We start from the raw sequence: 20,153 nt of genomic DNA, 5'->3' as shown, positions 1-20,153 counted from the left end.
GTAGGTGTTGAAGAGGGTCAGGTAGAGGGACAATCATTGGAGGACTTCACAAATGAGCCTGGGCTCTGAGGAGAACAGTGGGAGACTGATCCTTTGGTTTCTGCCGGTGAGGTACAAGGCGATCCATATGAAGGCGTTTCCTTGAAACCCAATGTGGTGGAGTCTGTTGATCAGGATGTGGTGGGAGACGGTATCAAACGTGGCAGGCAGATCTAGGAGGATGAGGGCTGCTGTTTCCTACAGTCCAGAAGGGCGCTGATGTCATTTGTGGCTGCAATCAGGGCTGTCTCGCTGTGGTTAGCTCACAATCCAGATTGGGAGGTGGGTCCAGAAGGTTGTGGTCTTCTAGATGTTGGATGAGCTGCTGGTTAATCTCTTTCTTGCTGACTTTTGCTTGATAGGGGAGCAGAGAGATTGGACGGTAGTTCTGGGTCGGCAGATGTTTTTTCAGGAGGGGCCTCACTTCAGCATGCTTCTAGACCTCCAGGAAGGTGGACATGGTGATGGAGGTACTCAGGACCTTTCTGAGTTTGTCGCCAATTGTCTTGCTTCTGAGGTTGAAGACGTGGAGGGAGCAGGGGTCCGTGGGTGCTTCTGAGTATACGGAGTTCATGATGGAGATAGTGTCTTGCATGGTGAGGAGTTCCCAGGAGATGGGAAGGTGTTTGGGGTCTGTGTTTGTGCATGTGAGCTGGTTGATACTGTCTGAGGCAGAGGGCTGGTGTTCAACGTTTTTGTAGATGTCTGAGATCTTGTTGTGGAAGAAGTCAGAGAGGTTGTCACGCAGTTCCTGGGAGGGAGCGATATTGTTCTCGGTGGCTGCAGGTTGGTGAACTCCTTCACCATGGCAAAGAGTTATTTTCTGTGGTTTATGCTGGCTTTGATGCTGTCTGCAAATGGGTTCTTCTTGGTTTCTTTCAGGAGGCGGTGGTACATCCTGAAGGCGGCCCGGTCTTCTGTTTTTTTTGCTGATGCCCCACTTCTTTTCAAGCTGTCAGCAGTTGTATTTGGAGGAGTGCAGTTCCCCTGTGAACCAGATTGCTCTTTTGCTTTGTTCTTTGACCCTGGCTGTCTTGGTGGGTGCGATGCAGTCAGCGCATTCTGTGATCCACTGGGAGAATCTCTTTGCTGCTTGTTCAGGGTCATGTGTAGAGTCTGGGTGGTAGAAGCAGAAAGTGTTGTTCCACTGGTCTTCTGATACCTTTTTCCAGTTTACCCGTGTGGATCTGGGGGGGGCTCAGTACCGGGGTTTGTGGGTCAAGAGATGGTGAAGAGTACGCTTGGGCGGTCGAACCAGGTGAGTAGTGTGGTGTGGATGTACCTGAATCCGTTGCTGGAGGTGAAGAAGGGGTTGATTGTGTGTCCTGCGATGTGGGTAGGTGTCAAGGAACTGACCTTGATGGGGCCATAGGGGACGAGGATCTTCCCTGGTGTCTGCCCCATGATTCATCTGCCTTGCCCTTACAGACAGAAGCAACAACTACCCTACAAAGAGGACCTAGAAATGACGTCCTCCTAGGAAGTAACCAGGAAGAGAGCCCACTTTTCTCACAAGGATAGAAAGAAGCGGATGAGTTCTTTAAGGGGGTGTGGCCAAGGCTGTAGCGCAGGAGAGAAGACAAGGGCGTGGAAGCGAGAGGACGCAAGGAGAAGGACAGAGAAGATTTGGACAGGGGAAATCGGATTGAAACGAGAACCAGAGAAGACGCTGACTTTACAGATACAAAGATTCCCACCTTAGGAGAACACCCCGTCACAGCTCTGGAGAGATGTGACTTTCTCAGGGGCAAGTCTCAAGGTGTATTGCACCAGTCATTACAACTGGAAGCAAAAAGAAAGAGTGAATCGAGACTCAGGCGTTTGGCTGTTTATGTTTATATTTAAAAATTAAAACAAAAGAGCAATTGTAATCCCTCATTTATTCCAGCTAAAACTGACACGTGGTGGGGCCCGTAGGGGAGAATGTGGGCAAATGTCCATTGAGACCAAAAAGGACGTGGTTGTACAGAGCCTAATCCAAGGCCAAAAGAGACTGGAGTGGGCCATAGAAAGGCAAATGTCCGCCGCCAGAGCGCACCAAGACCCCTTCCGAAATGCAGTAAAGGCCCAGGTGGAAAGCTTACATAAAGTCGCAGAAGATCAGTTACAACTTACCTCTTGTTTATCCGGCACTCGCACATGGTGGCCCAACACGTTCTACAGAAGTATATCCAAGGAGAAGATACGGACGCATCCTTATTAAATTTTGAATGTGCAGCCATTGCATGTGGCTGGCCCGGAACCAAATGGCCTTTGTTTTTGGCCCTGTTGCTCTCGGGAGAGGCAAAAGCTGCATACCAAGCACCCACCCATGAAGGAACTTCACCTTCTCAGGAAATAGAGGCTATTTCCCTGGACCATTTAGGAATGGACACGGAAATGCATAGAATTCACTTTAGATAAGTGAAAGCTCCCCCCGGCCCCCACCACAATAACCCCAAAAGATTATTTTTCAAACTAAAGAATGCAGCTGATAAATGGTTAAAACCAGAGAGAGTTGAAAGGAAGAGATCATGGGCAAAATCTATCTGGAGCAATACCTAGAAGCTCTTCTATAGCAACCCAGAAATGGCTAAAACAACACAGTAATCTCACTGCAGAACAGGCCATTGATATGACCACAACCTTCGCTAGAGCTCACCGGTGATTCCCATTACATGAGGGAGGGAAAGAACATTGAGTACAGCCTTTGGGAAGAAAAGGAAAAGTAGAGAAAAAGACTAAGGGGTACTATGGAAAAGACTGCAAAGGCAGCCTTCCGACTGGAGTCCATGCCTTATAGAGACCCTCAATGCTGCCAATCTGGGGAGTTGGGACACACTGCCCGGTTTTGTCCCTCAAAAAAGCAAGGAGAGGGACCGATGGAGGTTAACTATGCCTGAAAACTATTCTGTATACCCATTAATTTGGGCCTTGCTTTTACGTAAGTCTCAAACTGAATAACTAGTGGGTCGATGATCTCCTTGACTTGGGATGGAAGCAGTCTGTAATTTGATAACACTTGGTGTTTTCTTCTCAGATAAACCCTGAACAAACAGTTTATATTCGCTGTATGCAAGGAGATGTTAAACAATACCCTGTGGCACAAATCTTGGTGATCTCTTTAGAGGGAAAAGAAAGCACCATTACAGTAGGAGTAGTGCCTAATCTCCCGGAAAAACGTATTGTAGGGGTTGATAATCCTGATTTTATGAAATTATTTTCCAGGAAAATAGAGAATATTCATAGAAAAATCCTGTCTTCCTAACACCGGAGTCATGGACCTTCAATAAAAACTTTAAACAGGCCCAGGAGAATGACCCGTCCTTACAAAATGCATGGCACATCGCCCGGACCGCAGGAGATTCAACCCTTTCTACTTTCCCACAGTTTGTTGTTAAAAACAAAAAAAAAGGACTCTTTTGTATAGGATAAAAAAAGCAGGGGCGGAACCTCAGTTGTTAGTACCCCAGGATTTCTGTGACCAGATCATGTTTTTTCCCCATTCACATTTACTAGCAGGTGACACTGGAAAACAGCAGCAAATGTTCTGTCTTACTTCTATTGGCTGGGAATCCATGACATACTGTGAGGAATGTGAAATCTGCCAAAACACAATGCCTACTAACCACCTATGGCTCCTTTGTGACCCCTCCCCATCGTTGGGAAGCCCTTTCAACGAGTAGGGATAGACATAAAGGTGCCCCTATCAGTCTGTCAGTGGCTATCAATATATATTGGTGATAGTAGACTATGTAACTAGATTCCGTGAGGCATTTACCTTATGATCAACTACCACCAAGGTTGTTGTTCCTAAATTAATTGACCTGTTTAGCAGAGTAGGGTTTCCCAAGGAAATATTAACTGACCAGGGATGCCATTTGTGTCCAAGTTAATGAAACAGGTCTGTAAAGAATTAAATCTGAAACATATCAAAACATCAGCCTATCATCCCCAAATGGATGGCCTAGTAGAAAGATATAACAGCACTTTGAAACTAACTCTAAAAAAAAAATGCTAACATCAGGAGGGAAAATCTGGGACCAATTACTGCCCTTTGCCCGCTTCGTCAAGTACAAAGCAGTCTACGGTGCAGGGATGTAGAATTCCTATCGCCCGACGCCCCAGACATATTGTTTGGGGTCAGAGGCAACACGTTTTCATGTTTATTTTGTCCTTGGGAGAAGTAGGCCCAACCCCCAGCACAAACCCTTTGTCTTCCAATTTACAGAGAAGGAAACTGTCTGCAGTTGAGGTAATATGTGTGTCCATATGTTAATGCTGCTCGAATTTGTATTTATGGTTCATTAATTAAAAGTCTTCATTATTAGGGTAAGCGCTGCAAATAAACGTTTTAAGGTCACATTGCACTACTAACAGTGGTTCCAGAAAAAGAAAAAGCAAAAAAAAAAAGCGCACACGTTTGAAAAGTTTAACAATATGAGTAGAACGCTCCCAGAATGCTCTCTGATTAGATGCAAATGTTTGCAGAAGCTTGTAAGCAAGAGTGATGATTCTTTGCTTTCTAAATAAAAATGTTCAGAAAACAAAATGCAAGGAGGACATAAAACGTTTAGCTACTATGAAATTTTAGGTGCTGTTTTTTTTAAGTGTAATTTAGTAAAATTTGTTGATGCATGCTAATATTTCTAAAAAAATTCCTAATGGAAAATCAGTGTAACCATTTTCAAAAAAATTATGGGAAGCATGAAAATGAACAAGCACTGCCAAAGCCAACCAATCCAACATTTTTTTGTGTCTTTTGGTTTCGTTAATGCATGTCTTGTTTTGACATGACTTTTGTAACACATTATTGTTGTGGAAGGTGCCAGGCCCTCAACAATGTAACAAACACTGGCAAAAATAAAAAAAACGTTTTTTTGTTCTCAAAAGGAACACATTGTTACCAGTGGCGTAACAAAGGCCCGCAGCTCCCCTCCAGGTGGACCCCTAAGCACAGCACCTCCCCTGAGTGAGTCTGGAGGGGGGCCCTCCATGTTCTTTGCAGAGGGCCCCCCTCCAGTTTCTCTACATTACTGATTGCCACAGTAGTTCCTGGCACTGAACAAAACTACTTTGTGTGCCAATATGCTCCTTGTGGAGGAAAAGAATGTGATTACTCACAGTAAAGCCAGCCGATAGATCGAGAGAGAAATAGAAGTTTAGTAAAAACAAAATGTCTTTGTTAACACCAGACCTAATTAGGGACCTAATTCTTAAAGAAATTCACACTTTGAATTAGTGGCTTTCATGAATTAACAAGAACTTACAGAAGTAAACCCAGAATTTGTACTCCTATAAAATATGTGTGAACTGTATTTTAGCACAAATATGCATGTGTAGATTTGCTCATGTGAAAATCTACTGAGCTTTTACAAGTTCACTTTCTCTCCAACCACTTTTTTCCCAACCCTAAAAAAACCTTCTACTTCTGCCATTGTCAGGAGTAAATTTCCAAACTTTCTCATTATGGGAAAAGATTAGAGAAGAGTTGGTGAAAACCCTTAAAACATGCAAGTTAGTTGGTTTGCAGACTCAGAGGCATACCAGCCCTGGAACTATTGCTTACTGCTTACTCCAGCTCCAGTGTGTAAATCTGTAGAAAGGTGGAAACATAAGGAAAATGCTACAGTAGGGATTGAAATTTCAAGTATGTAAGACCTACTATAGTAGTAGCCTTGACTATTATCAGAGCTCTTACATAATGGGATTGCAGCCATAATTTGTCGCTGCACTTCATGGCACCAAAGGGACAAGTAGATTTTTTTACAGGACAAGTAGATTTAAGAAACAACCTGTCCCATGGACAAGTAGATATTTTATTAAATTACACACTCCAGAGGGTGATCCTCTTTTGATCTTCTTTATGGTAGGGGCTGCCAGAAATGACAAAAGCGTTCTGGGAAAAGGACACTGAAGGGGAAACAGAGTCATTCTTGGAGTATCCTATGCAACTGAGAACCCGAATAGGAAAGTTAAGGGAACTCGCTCACTCTAACCTAGAAAAACACCAACAAAAACTAAAGCGATATTATGATAAAGGGAAAAAACTGCATAGGTTTCAAACAGGTGAGTGAGTCCTTGTGTTACCCATCTCATTAAAGAAGTTCACAAAAAATGAAAAGGACCACATAAAATAGTAGAAACAATAGGGGATGTCACCTACAAGGTGAAAATGGAGAGAAAGAGATAGATGTATTACCATGTTAATTTACTTTAAAAAATGGCTGGGAGTGCCACCAAAGGAGATCCAGATGGTACATACACTTGAGATGGATCCCTCCACCTTACTTTTTTGACTATTAATGAGAAACTGTGACATCCCAACAGGAAGAAATTAAAGCTACTCTAGAACCATTTTCCCACCTATTATGTGATGTTCCAAGAAAAAACACGTTAGATGAACATGGTATGCATACACAGATGGGGATGTGATTTAGCAGAAACCATACAGAATCCCAGTGGCTCGGAGAGAGGCTATCCAAAAGGAGGTAGAAATGATGCTAAAACCGGGAGTCATTAGACCCTCCGAGAGCAACTGATTATTCCCAATAGCTTTAGTGCCGAAACCAGATGGATCACTTAGATTTTGTATAGACCCCAGATGTCAATTGCATTTCTAAATTTGATGTCTATCCCCTCGCTAGAATAGATGAATTGATAGAGTCGATGGGGGAAGCTAAATATATAACCACAATAGACCTTACCAAGGGCTACTGGCAGATGCCATTAAGAAAACAAGACCAGGAAAAACAGCATATTCCACTCCCTCCGAACACTATGAATTCACAGTTCTTACTTTTGGGTTACATGGGGCCCCTGCTACGTTTCAGAGACTTATGAATATCATCCTAGAACCCCATCAGGCATATACCTCTGCCTATTTAAATGATATCATAATTTTCAGTCCTACATGGGATCTGCATCTTCAACACTGTACAAACGTCCTGACAGCCCTTAAAGAAGCTAACTTACATATAAACGCCAAGAAATCTTGGGTGATATTTAATCAGGTCAATTACTTAGGGTACGTTCTAGGCGATGGCCTCATAGCTCCTACTTGGGTATAACAGGAGGTTTATCTCTCGGTATTCAGAAAAGACGCCCCCATTCACTGATCTTGTAAGGAAGGGCGTATCACTTAAAGCAATACAAAACCCGTCACTAGACCTCCAACAAATCTTTTACTGTCTGAAACAACTTTTAACTACAAGCACTATTTAGGCCTCCCCAAACTGATAAAACCTTTATATTACAAAACGATGCATCAGACATAGGATTAGGAGCAGTCTTTTCCCAAGTAAACAAAAAGGGAGAAGAGGTTTCCTTGTTTATTAGCAGGAAGCTCTTCCCACAAGAACAAAGATATTCTATCATATAAATGAATGTTTGGCTATTTAATGGGCTATTGAGAAGTTAGGATATTCTCTAGAGGGAAAGCCATTTAGGCTGTACACGAACCATGCCCCTCTTACATGGCTGAGTCAAAACAAGGAAAATAATCCATGAGTACTGAGATGGTTCTTATCTTTGCAGCCCTATCAATTTGAAGTACGTGCCCAGGGTAATACTGACTTTCTTTCACGTTTCTTTTTCCTTTTTTCCCCGAGTGAGAGCAATCTAGGTTGGAGATACATCAGGGAACTGACCTTGATGGGGCTGTAGGGAACAAGGATCTTGCCTGGTGGCTACCCCATAACTAGTCTGCCTTGCCCTTACAGACAGAACCCTGCACAGAGGACCCAGAAATGATGTCCTCCTAGGGAGTACCCAGGAAGAGAGTCTACTGTTCCCACTGAGAGAGGAAGAAGTGGACGAGATCTTTAAGGGAGGCTGCTGAGGCCGCAGCACAGGAGAGAAGAGAAGGACGCAGAAGCGAGAGGACGCAAGCAGAAGGACAGAGAAGATTTGGACTGGGGAAAGTGGAGTGAAACGAGAACCCGAGAAGATGCTGACCAAACGGATACGAAGATTCCCAACTCAGGAGAACACCGCTCGGGCCTAAGGCCTCACAACGCCTCTGGAGAGATGTGGCTTTCTCAGTGGCAAGTCTTGAGGCGGTGTATAACACCAGTCATTACACCTGGAAGCAAAAAGAAAGAGTGAATCAAGACCTAGACGTTTGGCGGCTTATGCTTATATTTAAAAATAAAATCAAAAGAGCAATCGTTATCCCTATCTAAATGTCATTTAGTCCTCCTAAAAGGGATAGTATGGTCAGAAACTAGCTGTTTGTGGCCAATGTTGCTGAAACTTTCTAGGTGGTCTGTGAAGTTCAGTTGCTGGGGTTGTTGAGGTTGAAGTTGAGGTCCCTTAGGAATATGTAGTGCTTGGAGTCAATTGCTTGGGATGCGATGAGTTCCAGGCTGCTGTCGCAGAAGCTGGGGCATGGTCCTGGAGGTCTGTGGGCAAGGTGTCTTTGATGGTACTTTTTATGTCTGTGTGGAATTAGAAATTGAGGCGTTCCATTACCGGTGTCAGGTCATGAGGGGATGTCGTGCAGCGGATTGTGTCCCTGTAGATGATGGCGATTCCGCCCCGTGCTTGTTGGTTCGGTCCCAGTGTGTTATCTTGTAGCCTTCGGCGAGTTATGGTACATAGGGGGAGTTGAGCCAGGTTTCTGTGAGGAAGATGACATCCGGGGTGAGAGAGGAGATGACCTCAGTGGCGTGCTTAACTAGTTAACGTGCATTGAGTAGGATGCACTGGAGTTGTGTTGCGGTGGTCTCGATCAATGTGTCAGGTGCGTTGGTTGCTTCGGTGTGGCGGTAGTGTCAGCAGCAGAACAGTCCTTTGGTGGTACGCTGGGATGAGCAGCAGCAGTGGTGGTTGTTGGTATGTCTGGGCTCCTTGGCTCGGCGGTCAGCAGCGGTGTATGTTCGGGGTGGAAGATATCCAGGGATCCTGTTGCAGGACACGGCCCAGGCGCAGACGAGCTTGCCTTTGGCACACCAGAGGTGCAACCAGGCTGTGGCCTCCATTAAGTAGGTAGTAGAAGGAGGGAGGGACGCTAGGAGGGGCTAGGCAGGAGAAAAACGGGCAGCAGATAGGAGCAGGAATGGGGAAAAAAGGAATCAACAGAGAAAGATAGGAGGCAAAAAGCATGAAAAAGTATTCTGAAAATGGATGGAAAGGAGGGAGAAAGTAGTGAAAATGATGCATTAACCAGGCAAAAGCACTCAGAAAAACGTAGGGAAAGGTGGGAGAAAGCAGTGCCAACGAGGCAGAAAGCAGGAGAAAGCACTCAGAAAAACAGGGGGGAGGAGTAGAAGGCAGTGAGAGTGAGTCAGCTAGCAGGAGACAGCACTGCAGCAGCAGAGGAGAGCTGACCTGGGACCTACTCAATGGGGTCATGCTGCAGCCCCCATTAAGTAGGTCCTGGTTAGGAGGGAGGGGGACTGGGCGGCAGTGTGCAGGGCAACTCTTGAAAGCCCCTTTGTCATATGTAGGTATTTTCATTTTACCCAACCATGAACTATGTCTTACATTATGAGTCAAATGAGTAAATATTGTCAATTATTTGGTGGTGCTAGGAGAAACCTATAAAAAATCCTCACCTCATACTGTCCCTCTCCCAAACCAGAGGCACGCAGAAACCACTGGCCGGCGCACTGGTCTGACATCACACTGTTCGCGTACACACTTCTGCTGCTGTCGTAGTTGTAATATTTACCTATTGATATATGTATAGAGGAAAAGAAGAGTCAATGAAAGACATGACTGAACGGGAGAGGTGAAGCAGGAAATATAAAGCTAGGTGTTGAGGAAAGGAGGGCAACGTAGAGGGGGAAAGAAAATGTAACAGCAAATAGCCGAGTGAAAAAGAGAAAGCAAAGCAGGGGAGAAAAGACAAACGAGGAAATCATAGGGAAGAAAAGCAAAACAGGATAGAAGGGAGAAAAAGGAAAAGGGACAATTTTAGGAGAAAGAATCAGTAAGAGGCATGGACAAATCACTGAAAGAAGAGTGAGGGAAAAGAGGTCAGAAAGTAGTCAGAGAGCACAAAAAATAAGATATTGTGAAGTAGATATAACATGCAAAAGAAAGGCTGCGAGAGATTCAGGTATATAAGAGGGAATATGAAGTATGAACGGCACCATTGGACAAACTATGGTGCAACTGTATAGGCAAGCGAACTAGAGGATAGGATAAATTCACTATAAAAGCACCTGAGATTTCAGGTGTACTAACTCTAAACTCAAGGATTAATTCACTATAAAAATACCTGACATTTCAGGGCCACTGACTCAAAACTAGTGGATAAATTGACTATAAAAATATCTGACATTTCAGGTGTACTGACTCAAAACCTGAGGATAAATTCACTATGAAAGCATCTGACATTTCAGGTGTACTGACTCAAAACTAGAGGATAAATGTGTTATAAGCGATCTGACATTTCAGGTGCACGGACCTAAAACTAGGGGATGCATTCACTATAAAAGTACCGGACATTTCAGGTGTACTGACTCAAACCTAGATGATAAATTACCTCCTATAATAAGTGAAATATATGTTTCTAAACAAGTTGACGTATTTGTTGACAAATCAGTTGACAACTATTCAATCTTAAAACAGCTACTAAACTAACCAACATGTTTAATCAAACTCCAAAAGTGTATTTTGGAGCAGTTGGATACATTTACTCACACGTGCACAGTTACAGGTACAACTTGTATTAGTATCAAACAACTGAATACAAAAATGTGTATCCAAATATTCATTTACAGCAAGCAGAAATCCAGGATGGGTATACAGATCTCCTGCAATGCCAAGTCACTCCTATAGAAATGACAAGCCATGATTTTGTGAAGGACACTTTTGTTGGGACACATACACCTATTAGGAGCTCCTTCTCAAGGCAGGAAGCAACGTCACCTAGGTGGTGGCAGGGTCCACTGCATGGCATGTTTACTCTTGTTTTACAGACACCTACCATTCCACAGGAGCCTTTCAAATGCACTCTTTCCCTTCTCCAGGATACAGGAATACTTGTGAAGAACCACATCATCGTTTAAGATTTCGGCCATCTTGCACATCATGCAGACAGAGGCGAGCCACATGCCCCCACAGTATGCACTGAAAAGATAGAACAAAGGGCTTATAGCTCATCACAGCGAATGTCGTCTGCCTACTGCGCACATGGTCCTGAATGATCGCAGCATCAATGGTCAAAAGTCGTGGAAGGAGTCACTGCACGTTAGTTATATATTCCATGGAAAGAGACAGTATCCACCAATCTTAAAAGAAAATGCACACCCCTGACAGTACTGCACACAGTTCTTGAATTTTCTAACACAATTCTCCTCAAACTCCAAATGCTTGGCCCAAGAGTCGCATCTGTTGGTGGTTTTCATCCCAGGTCCTTGGCACAAGCAGCAGGCTAAGCTGTACATTTTCACTCCAGAAGCAACTCTTCTCAGTTGTATCAGACTGCACTGTTGTTTACATTTGTTTCTTCCTGTCTGACAACAGAACTGAGTTCTCTGGGCTCTAACATTATACACAACTAACTCAGTCCTGTCAGCTTTAGTTTGAGGTGGACAGCAGCCATTCACAATGGTATGAGCCCAAGTGAGGGTCTGAGGTGGTGAGTGCTGCATGCCAATGATACCCAAGGTGTAGCTGTAGGGTTTGACTGCACTGTCCAGCAATGCCATTAAAAAAAGGACAGGCCCTGACACATGCACAGTAATCCTGCATGTGCCAAAGCTGCACTTAAAACTCACTTTATCTACAAGTCTCAAAGAAAGCCTGAGAGATGCGTCCTGCAAGCATCCCAGTAAAACAGAGAGGTCAGATTGGAACTAAGGGAGGGGAAAGCCTCAGCCATGCAGGTACGCAGGCACCGCACTACAGTATCCATGCACACATGGCTGGTGGGATGGAAGACACAGGGGACGCAAGGGATGGGATGAAGAACATGCAGAGTGGAGCAATGTGATGGAGGAAATACATAGAGGGCATATGGGATGGACAACTGATGGGATAATGGACAGACTGGACTGATGGGCTGTAGGAGAGACTGGGCTGGTGGGATGGAGGACAGACTGGACTGAAGGAATGGATGATGGACATGACCTGTGGGACGCAGGACAGACTGCACCAGTGGCATGGAGGAGAGACTGGGCCGGTGGGCTGGAGGACAGACTGGACTGAAGGAATGGATGATGGATAGGACCTGTGGGATGCAGGACAGACTGCACCGGTGGGACGGAGGAGAGACTGGGCCGGTGGGCTGGAGGACAGACTGGACAGGTGGGGTGGAGGACAGACTGGACAGGTGGGGTGGAGGACAGACTGGACAGGTGGGGTGGAGGACAGACTGGACAGGTGGGGTGGAGGACAGACTGGACCGGTGGGGTGGAGGACAGACAGGACTGGAGGGATGGAGGAGAGACTGGACGGACGGAGGACAGACAGGACCGCTGGGACGCAGGACAGACAGGACCGCTGGGACGCAGGACAGACAGGACCGCTGGGACGCAGGACAGACAGGACCGCTGGGACGCAGGACAGACAGGACCGCTGGGACGCAGGACAGACAGGACCGCTGGGACGCAGGACAGACAGGACCGCTGGGACGCAGGACAGACAGGACCGCTGGGACGCAGGACAGACTGGACCGCTGGGACGGAGGACAGACTGGACCGCTGGGACGGAGGACAGACAGGACCGGTGGGACGGAGGACAGACAGGACCGGTGGGACGGAGGACAGACAGGACCGGTGGGATGGAGGAGAGACAGGACCGGTGGGATGGAGGAGAGCCAGGACCGGTGGGATGGAGGAGAGACTGGGCCGGTGGCATGGAGGAGAGACTGGACTGAAGAAATGGAGGACAGACAGGACCGCTGGGATGGAGGAGAGACAGGACCGGAGGGATGGAGGAGAGACAGGACCGGTGGGATGGAGGAGAGCCAGGACCGGTGGGATGGAGGAGAGCCAGGACCGGTGAGATGAAGGACGGACAGGACCGGTGAGATGGAGGAGGGACAGGACCGGTGGGATGGAGGAGGGACAGGACCGGTGGGATGGAGGACAGACAGGACCGGTGGGACGGAGGACAGACAGGACCGGTGGGACGGAGGACAGACAGGACCGGTGGGACGGAGGACAGACAGGACCGGTGGGACGGAGGACAGACAGGACCGGTGGGACGGAGGACAGACAGGACCGGTGGGGTGGAGGACAGACAGGACCGGTGGGGTGGAGGAGAGACTGGGCTGGTGGGATGGAGGACAGACAGGACCGGTGGGATGGAGGACACAGTGGGACGGAGGACAGACAGGACCGGTGGGATGGAGGACAGATAGGACCGGTGGGATAGAGGACAGACAGGACCGGTGGGACAGAGGACAGACAGGACCGGTGGGACAGAGGACAGACAGGACCGGTGGGACAGAGGACAGACAGGACCGGTGGGACAGAGGACAGATAGGACCGGTGGGATAGAGGACAGACTGGACCAATGGGATGGAGGAGAGACAGGACAGATGGGACGGAGGAGAGGACTGGTGGGATGGAGGAGAGACATGACCAGTGGGACGGAGGACAGACAGGGCTGCTGGGACGGAGGAGAGACTGGGCCGCTGGGACGGAGGAGAGACTGGGCCGCTGGGACGGAGGAGAGACAGGACCGGTGGGAGGGAGGAGAGACAGGACCGGTGGGAGGGAGGAGAGACAGGACCGGTAGGAGGGAGGAGAGACTGGGCCGGTGGGAAGGAGGAGAGACTGGGCCGGTGGGACGGAGGAGAGACTGGGCCGGCGGGACGGAGGAGAGACTGGGCCGGCGGGACGGAGGAGAGACTGGGCCGGTGGGACGGAGGACAGACAGGACCGGTGGGACGGAGGACAGACAGGACCGGTGGGACGGAGGACAGACAGGACCGGTGGGACGGAGGACAGACAGGACCGGTGGGACGGAGGACAGACAGGACCGGTGGGACGGAGGACAGACAGGACCGGTGGTAGTGAGGAGAGAGAGGGCCGCTGGGATGGAGGACAGACAGGACCGGTGGGACAGAGGACAGAGAGGACCGCTGGGACGGAGGACAGAGAGGACCGGTGGGATGGAGGACACAGTGGGACGGAGGACAGGCAGGACCGGTGGGACGGAGGACAGACAGGACCGTTACAGAGGACAGACAGAACCGGTGGGACAGTGGAGAGACCAGACCGATGAAATGGAGGACAGACTGGACCAATGGGATGGAAAAGAGACCAGACTAGAGGGACAGAGAACAAACTGGACCAGTGGGATGGGGAACAGACAGGACAGATGGGACGGAGGACAGAGAGGACCGCTGGGACGGAGGACAGAGAGGACCGCTGGGACGGAGGACAGACAGGACCGCTGGGACGGAGGACAGACAGGACCGCTGGGACGGAGGACAGACAGGACCGCTGGGACGGAGGACAGACAGGACCGCTGGGACGGAGGACTGACGGGACCTGTGGGATGGAGGACACGTTGGGACGGAGGACAGGCAGGAAAGGTGGGACGGAGGATAGACAAGACAGGACCAATGGGACGGAGGACAGACAGGACCAATGGGATGGAAAAGAGACCAGACTAGAGGGATGGAGGACAAACTGGACCAGTGGAATGGAGAACAGACAGCACAGACTGGACTGCAGGAAAGAAGGATAGACTGGACCCATATTATTGAGGACAAACTGGATAGGTGGGATGGAGGACAGACCAGACCGATGGGATGGAGGACAGACCAGACCGATGGGATGGAGGACAGCCCAGACCGATGGGATGGAGGACAGACCAGACCGATGGGATGGAGGACAGACCAGACCGATGGGATGGAGGACAGACCAGACCGATGGGATGGAGGACAGACCAGACAAATGGGATGGAAGACAGACCAGACCGATGGGATGGAAGACAGACCAGACCGATGGGATGGAGGACAGACCAGACCGATGGGATGGAGGACAGACCAGACCGATGGGATGGAGGACAGACCAGACCGATGGGATGGAGGACAGACCAGACCGATGGGATGGAAGACAGACCAGACCGATGGGATGGAAGACAGACCAGACCGATGGGATGGAAGACAGACCAGACCGATGGGATGGAAGACAGACCAGACCGATGGGATGGAAGACAGACCAGACCGATGGGATGGAGGAAAGACCAGTCTGAAGGAATGGAGGACAGACAGGACCGGTGGGATAGATGGCAGACTGATGAGCTAAAGATCGAGACAAGCCGACAGGTTAGAGAGCAGACTGGACCCATGGGATGGAGCAGACAGAGGACTAATGAGATGGAGGAGAGAGAGGGTACCAATGAGATGGCAGACAGACGCAGACGCAGACAGACTGATGGGATGGAGGAATGGAGCAGAGATAGATATTCTGGAATGGAATAGAACAGGATTTCTTAGGAAGGGGCAGAGAAGGATTTTTTGGAAAGGATCAAAAAGGCTATAACTAGACAGAATCTGAGATGGATCTCCTGCAAGGGGTCTCCTGGAAGGGGGTGTTAAGTTACCTGCTAGAATGCGGCATCAAAAGGAAGGACACATTGAGGCAAAAAGGGTTGAGTTTAACATCACTGTGAAATTGGCACAGAAAGCTTGATGAAATGGGGTCAGACAGGTCTAACAGATGGAGCAAAAAAGCTCAAGGAGGAATGGGGGGGGGCAGAAGAGTTTCTTGGAATGAATTATACACGTACCTGCTGGACCAGGGCACGCAGGTTCTTCTAGTAAGGGATACAACTGGATTAGGCACAGAGGGCTCGAAGAAATAAAGCATTGACTCACTTGGAAAAGAGCAGAGGACTCTGTCCTGTTCCAATGACAGATATATCTGCCCTAGTTCTACGTTAATCTGAGATGTCATCATTGTAACACTTTCAGCACAATGTTTTTAGAATAACTCAAGAAAGGAAATCCAGCTTTCTGAAAGGAAATGGCAAAAAAAAACACTCTAAACAATTGTTGTTCCCTTTACCTGGGAAGAAGATCCTACAAAACAATATAAATAAGGTCAAAATCAATTTTTGTGGCACCTAAATTAATCAAATCAATTAAGACCAAAACAAAACTAAAATATAACTAAATTCAGTCTGGTCATGAATTATATGGTGTAGCTAACTACATATGTCACACAATCAACAGTCATTTGCATCAAACTGGCTAGCTGATCAATAAAAAGATCCTTAATATCAGAGATACTACTGAATATGTCTCAAGGCCACAACATAAAGTAAGAAAGTAAGAGCATCGTTCCAAACCGTAGACCGAGGAAGTAAAGAAATAAGGTATATGAAACCATCATCCATAATCCCATCATCCCAGTCCCTTGAGCTAAAATATAATCAGCCCAAAACAAACAGAATTACGGTTGTACAGCATCAATGCCTTCCAGAATCAAGGCATCGAACCAGACTCTTAAGAAGTTAGTCATGTGAAACTTCTCTTATCACCAGGCTCCAGTTTCAAGACAAAATGCCTTATAAAAAATATGGGGCGGACAAATGAAAAACCACAAATCAGAAAACAAATTACAGATTGATTTTCAATCAGCTTTCCAGGCCTCCCTCCAGGTGCAGAACACTACCCTTACCGCCCTAGATACTGGGAAGTCCTGTCTCCTCATTCAACTCGACCTCTCCGCAGCACTTGACGCCATTGATCTTAGGATAATCCTGGATACGAATATGAGACGGACAGTCCTTAAATGGGTGTCGTCATGTCTGTCTAGACTTAAAATTTAAATCCATACTGTTGCCTCTACGCCCCTACGCTATGCGGCTTACCCCTGTGTTCTGCCATTCTTCCCCTTTTGTGCAAACTTTACAAGACGACACTAGAAGCCATTGAAAAGGACCTTGTCATTAACAAGTACCAGTCCGCTGACACATCAGTAACAACAGAAGTTGTGATAATGTGTTTTTCCTACCAAAATGTCTCAACAAAACCCATTTCTTAATGACATGTTACAAGCTAAGCCTGGACTCCTACCAATCTCAGTTTACACTGTAATCTCCAGACAGAAAAACTCCTCACTACTAAAGGCATTACCTCCCTTAAAATGTTATATGTGTGTAATGACAAACACAAAGATAATACAGCTGAGATAACAGAACATCACCTGAAGATGGACGGGAAAAGGAAACCATGTCCTGGAAAGTAAGACCTACAGACCGTAGGCCTAGCACTGGTCTTAAGTAAAACACACTAGGGCAATGGCTTGCCAACCGGCTTCCCTAAGTCACTTAAAGGTATTCTTTAGAGCTGCTGCCCATTTAGATGCCAGGCCTAGCTATCAATCCTTCAGTCCTTGCAATACAGGAACTCCAAAGGATTCCACTTGAAGCAAATTGCAAATTTAAACTTGCAAGAATCACTTAGAAAGCAGTCCACATGAACACACCAAAATGTCTTGAATTTAAACTTCTCTCCTGAGGCTAGTGCTTATTCAGAGGTAACAGGACTGCATTTGGAATTTCTAGGGCTTTTGAAGCACTGGACACTGAAGGAGGCCTTCTCCAGAGCTGCTGAAAAAACTCCAGAACTTCCTGACCCGGTCCATTATTAAACCACAAACTACCAACATGTTTAAGGCTGAACTCAAAACATTCTAATTTAACAGATTCTCACAAGGAAAATGTATGCTTCCTTGTTAACTCAGAACCAACTTGTGTTTTGAGAGTCTCTCCACAGCACCCGTGCCATGCCCCGTATACAGGCCACACCATTAAGAATTTTGACAATTCATTATTATATTGCTTCACATTTGAATATGCTGTACGTTTGTACTGTGCACTGTTTTTTTAATGACAATCTAAAATATGAATGCTGCAAAATATTTTATTGTGTTAGAAATGGGGTCTCTAGTTGGCAGTCGGTTTGAACCCTGTCCAAGTAGGGACCCTCACTTTATTCAGGATAAGGGAGATACCCACTCAGATAACCCCTGCTCACACACTGGTAGCTTGGCAAGAGCAGTCAGGCTTATCTCAGAAGCAATGTCTAAAGCATTGGTACATAACACACAGTAATAAGTGAAAACACTACAAAAGGACACCACACCAGTTTTAGAAAAATAGCCAATATATATTCACATCCGGTATGAGTGGAACTCTCGGCGGAACTGAGATAGGTGTTTGAGGTACTGTTTCCGGCCTATAAGGTTATCTAATAGGTGTTGCAGGAGCTGAGGGAGTAAATCTTCTATAATAATCCTGTAACATGTTTTGTAGGTTTGTCACCAAATGCATTGGCATTGTTATTGAGGGATCTTGATCAAAATATTCCGATTGAAAAGGCTCTGCTTGGTCTCTCGCAGAGTAGTAGTCATCTTGGTATTGATCGTCATCCAAATCACGACATTTGACATGAAGTTGGGATGGACTGCTAGCCCCACCAAAGGGACCTTAGTCCTGAGAATAGTCGTCATCATCGTCATCCAAGAGGTGTTGAGGAGAATATGGTAACACCTTGATTGGGGGAAGTATGTATGGGTAATATCACAGATTACTTTTTCTTTACTGGAATCAAAGAAAGTGGCAGAATGAAAATGTCACTTACCCAGTGTACATCTGTTCGTGGCATCAGTCGCTGTAGATTCGCATGTTTTGCATAGCTCGCCATCTGGTGTTGGGCCGGAGTGTTACAAGTTGTTTTTCTTCGAAGAAGTCTTTCGAGTCACGGGACCGAGTGACTCCTCCTTTTGTCTCCATTGCGCATGGGCGTCGACTCCATCTTCGATTGTTTTTCCCCGCAGAGGGTGAGGTAGGAGTTGAATTGTAGTAATAGTGCCCATGCAATGGAGTGACTAAGTATGTACCTATTTAAGGTTGAGATGATACATATACAAATAGTTGAAGGTAACTTCCAAACTGCTACAGGCTCCCGGGGAGGTGGGTGGGCACATGCGAATCTACAGCGACTGATGCCACGAACAGATGTACACTGGGTAAGTGACATTTTCCGTTCGATGGCATCTGTCGCTGTAGATACGCATGTTTTGCATAGACTAGTAAGCAGTTATCCCCCCAAAAGCGGTGGCTCAGCCTGTAGGAGTTGAAGTAGTTTGAAATAATGTTCTTAATACGGCTTGACCTACTGTGGCTTGTTGTGCGGATAACACGTCTACACAGTAGTGCTTGGTGAATGTGTGAGGCGTAGACCATGTGGCTGCCTTACATATTTCTTGCATTGGGATGTTTCCTAGAAAGGCCATGGTAGCACCTTTCTTTCTGGTTGAGTGTGCCCTTGGTGTAATGGGCAGCTGTCGTTTAGCTTTAAGGTAGCAGATTTGGATGCATTTAACTATCCATCTGGCTATACCTTGTTTTGATATTGGGTTTCCTGCATGAGGTTTTTGAAATGCAATAAATAGTTGTTTAGTCTTTCTGATGTTCTTTGTTCTGTCAATGTAATACATTAATGCTCTTTTGACATCTAATGTATGTAGTGCCCTTTCAGCTACGGTATCTGGCTGTGGAAAGAACACTGGAAGTTCCACTGTTTGATTTAGATGGAACGGTGAAATAACCTTTGGCAAAAATTTAGGATTAGTCCTTAGGACAACCTTATTCTTGTGTAGTTGTATAAAAGGTTCTTGTATTGTAAACGCCTGAATCTCGCTTACTCTTCTTAGGGAAGTAATGGCGATGAGAAATGCAACCTTCCAGGTTAGGAACTGTATTTCGCAGGAGTGCATGGGTTCAAAAGGTGGACCCATAAGTCTAGTTAGGACAACATTTAGGTTCCATGAAGGAACAGGTGGTGTTCTTGGTGGTATAATTCTCCTAAGGCCCTCCATGAATGCTTTAATGACTGGTATCTTATATAGGGAAGTTGAATAGGTAGTCTGCAGGTATGCAGATATTGCTGCAAGGTGTATTTTAATGGAAGAGAAAGCCAGGTTAGATTTTTGTAAGTGAAGCAAGTAACCCACTACATGTTCTGGAGTTGTGTGTAATGGTTGTATTTGATTAATATGGCAGTAGCAAACAAACCTCTTCCATTTACTTGCATAGCAGTGCCTGGTGGATGGCCTTCTGGCTTGCTTTATGACTTCCATACATTCTTGGGTAAGTTGTAAGTGCCCAAATTCTAGGATTTCAGGAGCCAGATTGCTAGATTCAGCGATGCTGGA

The 20,153-nt window shown here is 46.6% G+C and overlaps 1 protein-coding gene across 3 annotated transcripts in view; it reads right to left on the bottom strand.

Moving 5' to 3' along the window:
* Positions 1-20,153, bottom strand: part of GBA2 (glucosylceramidase beta 2) — a 167,649-nt gene that overhangs the window by 7,426 nt on the left and 140,070 nt on the right. For all 3 annotated transcript variants that reach the window (XM_069205700.1, XM_069205699.1, XM_069205701.1), the window contains 2 exons: positions 10,955-11,097; positions 9,576-9,691 (listed from right to left, as the gene is read on the bottom strand). In XM_069205700.1, the coding sequence (XP_069061801.1) occupies positions 9,576-9,691; positions 10,955-11,097 (259 nt within the window). The remainder of the gene's footprint in view (positions 1-9,575; positions 9,692-10,954; positions 11,098-20,153) is intronic.

The sequence above is a fragment of the Pleurodeles waltl genome, chromosome 1_2, assembly GCF_031143425.1.
Source record: "Pleurodeles waltl isolate 20211129_DDA chromosome 1_2, aPleWal1.hap1.20221129, whole genome shotgun sequence".
NCBI classification, from domain to species: domain Eukaryota; kingdom Metazoa; phylum Chordata; class Amphibia; order Caudata; family Salamandridae; genus Pleurodeles; species Pleurodeles waltl.
The sequence above is the reverse complement of the archived record's forward strand: the minus strand, read 5'-3'. Positions and strand labels throughout refer to the sequence as shown.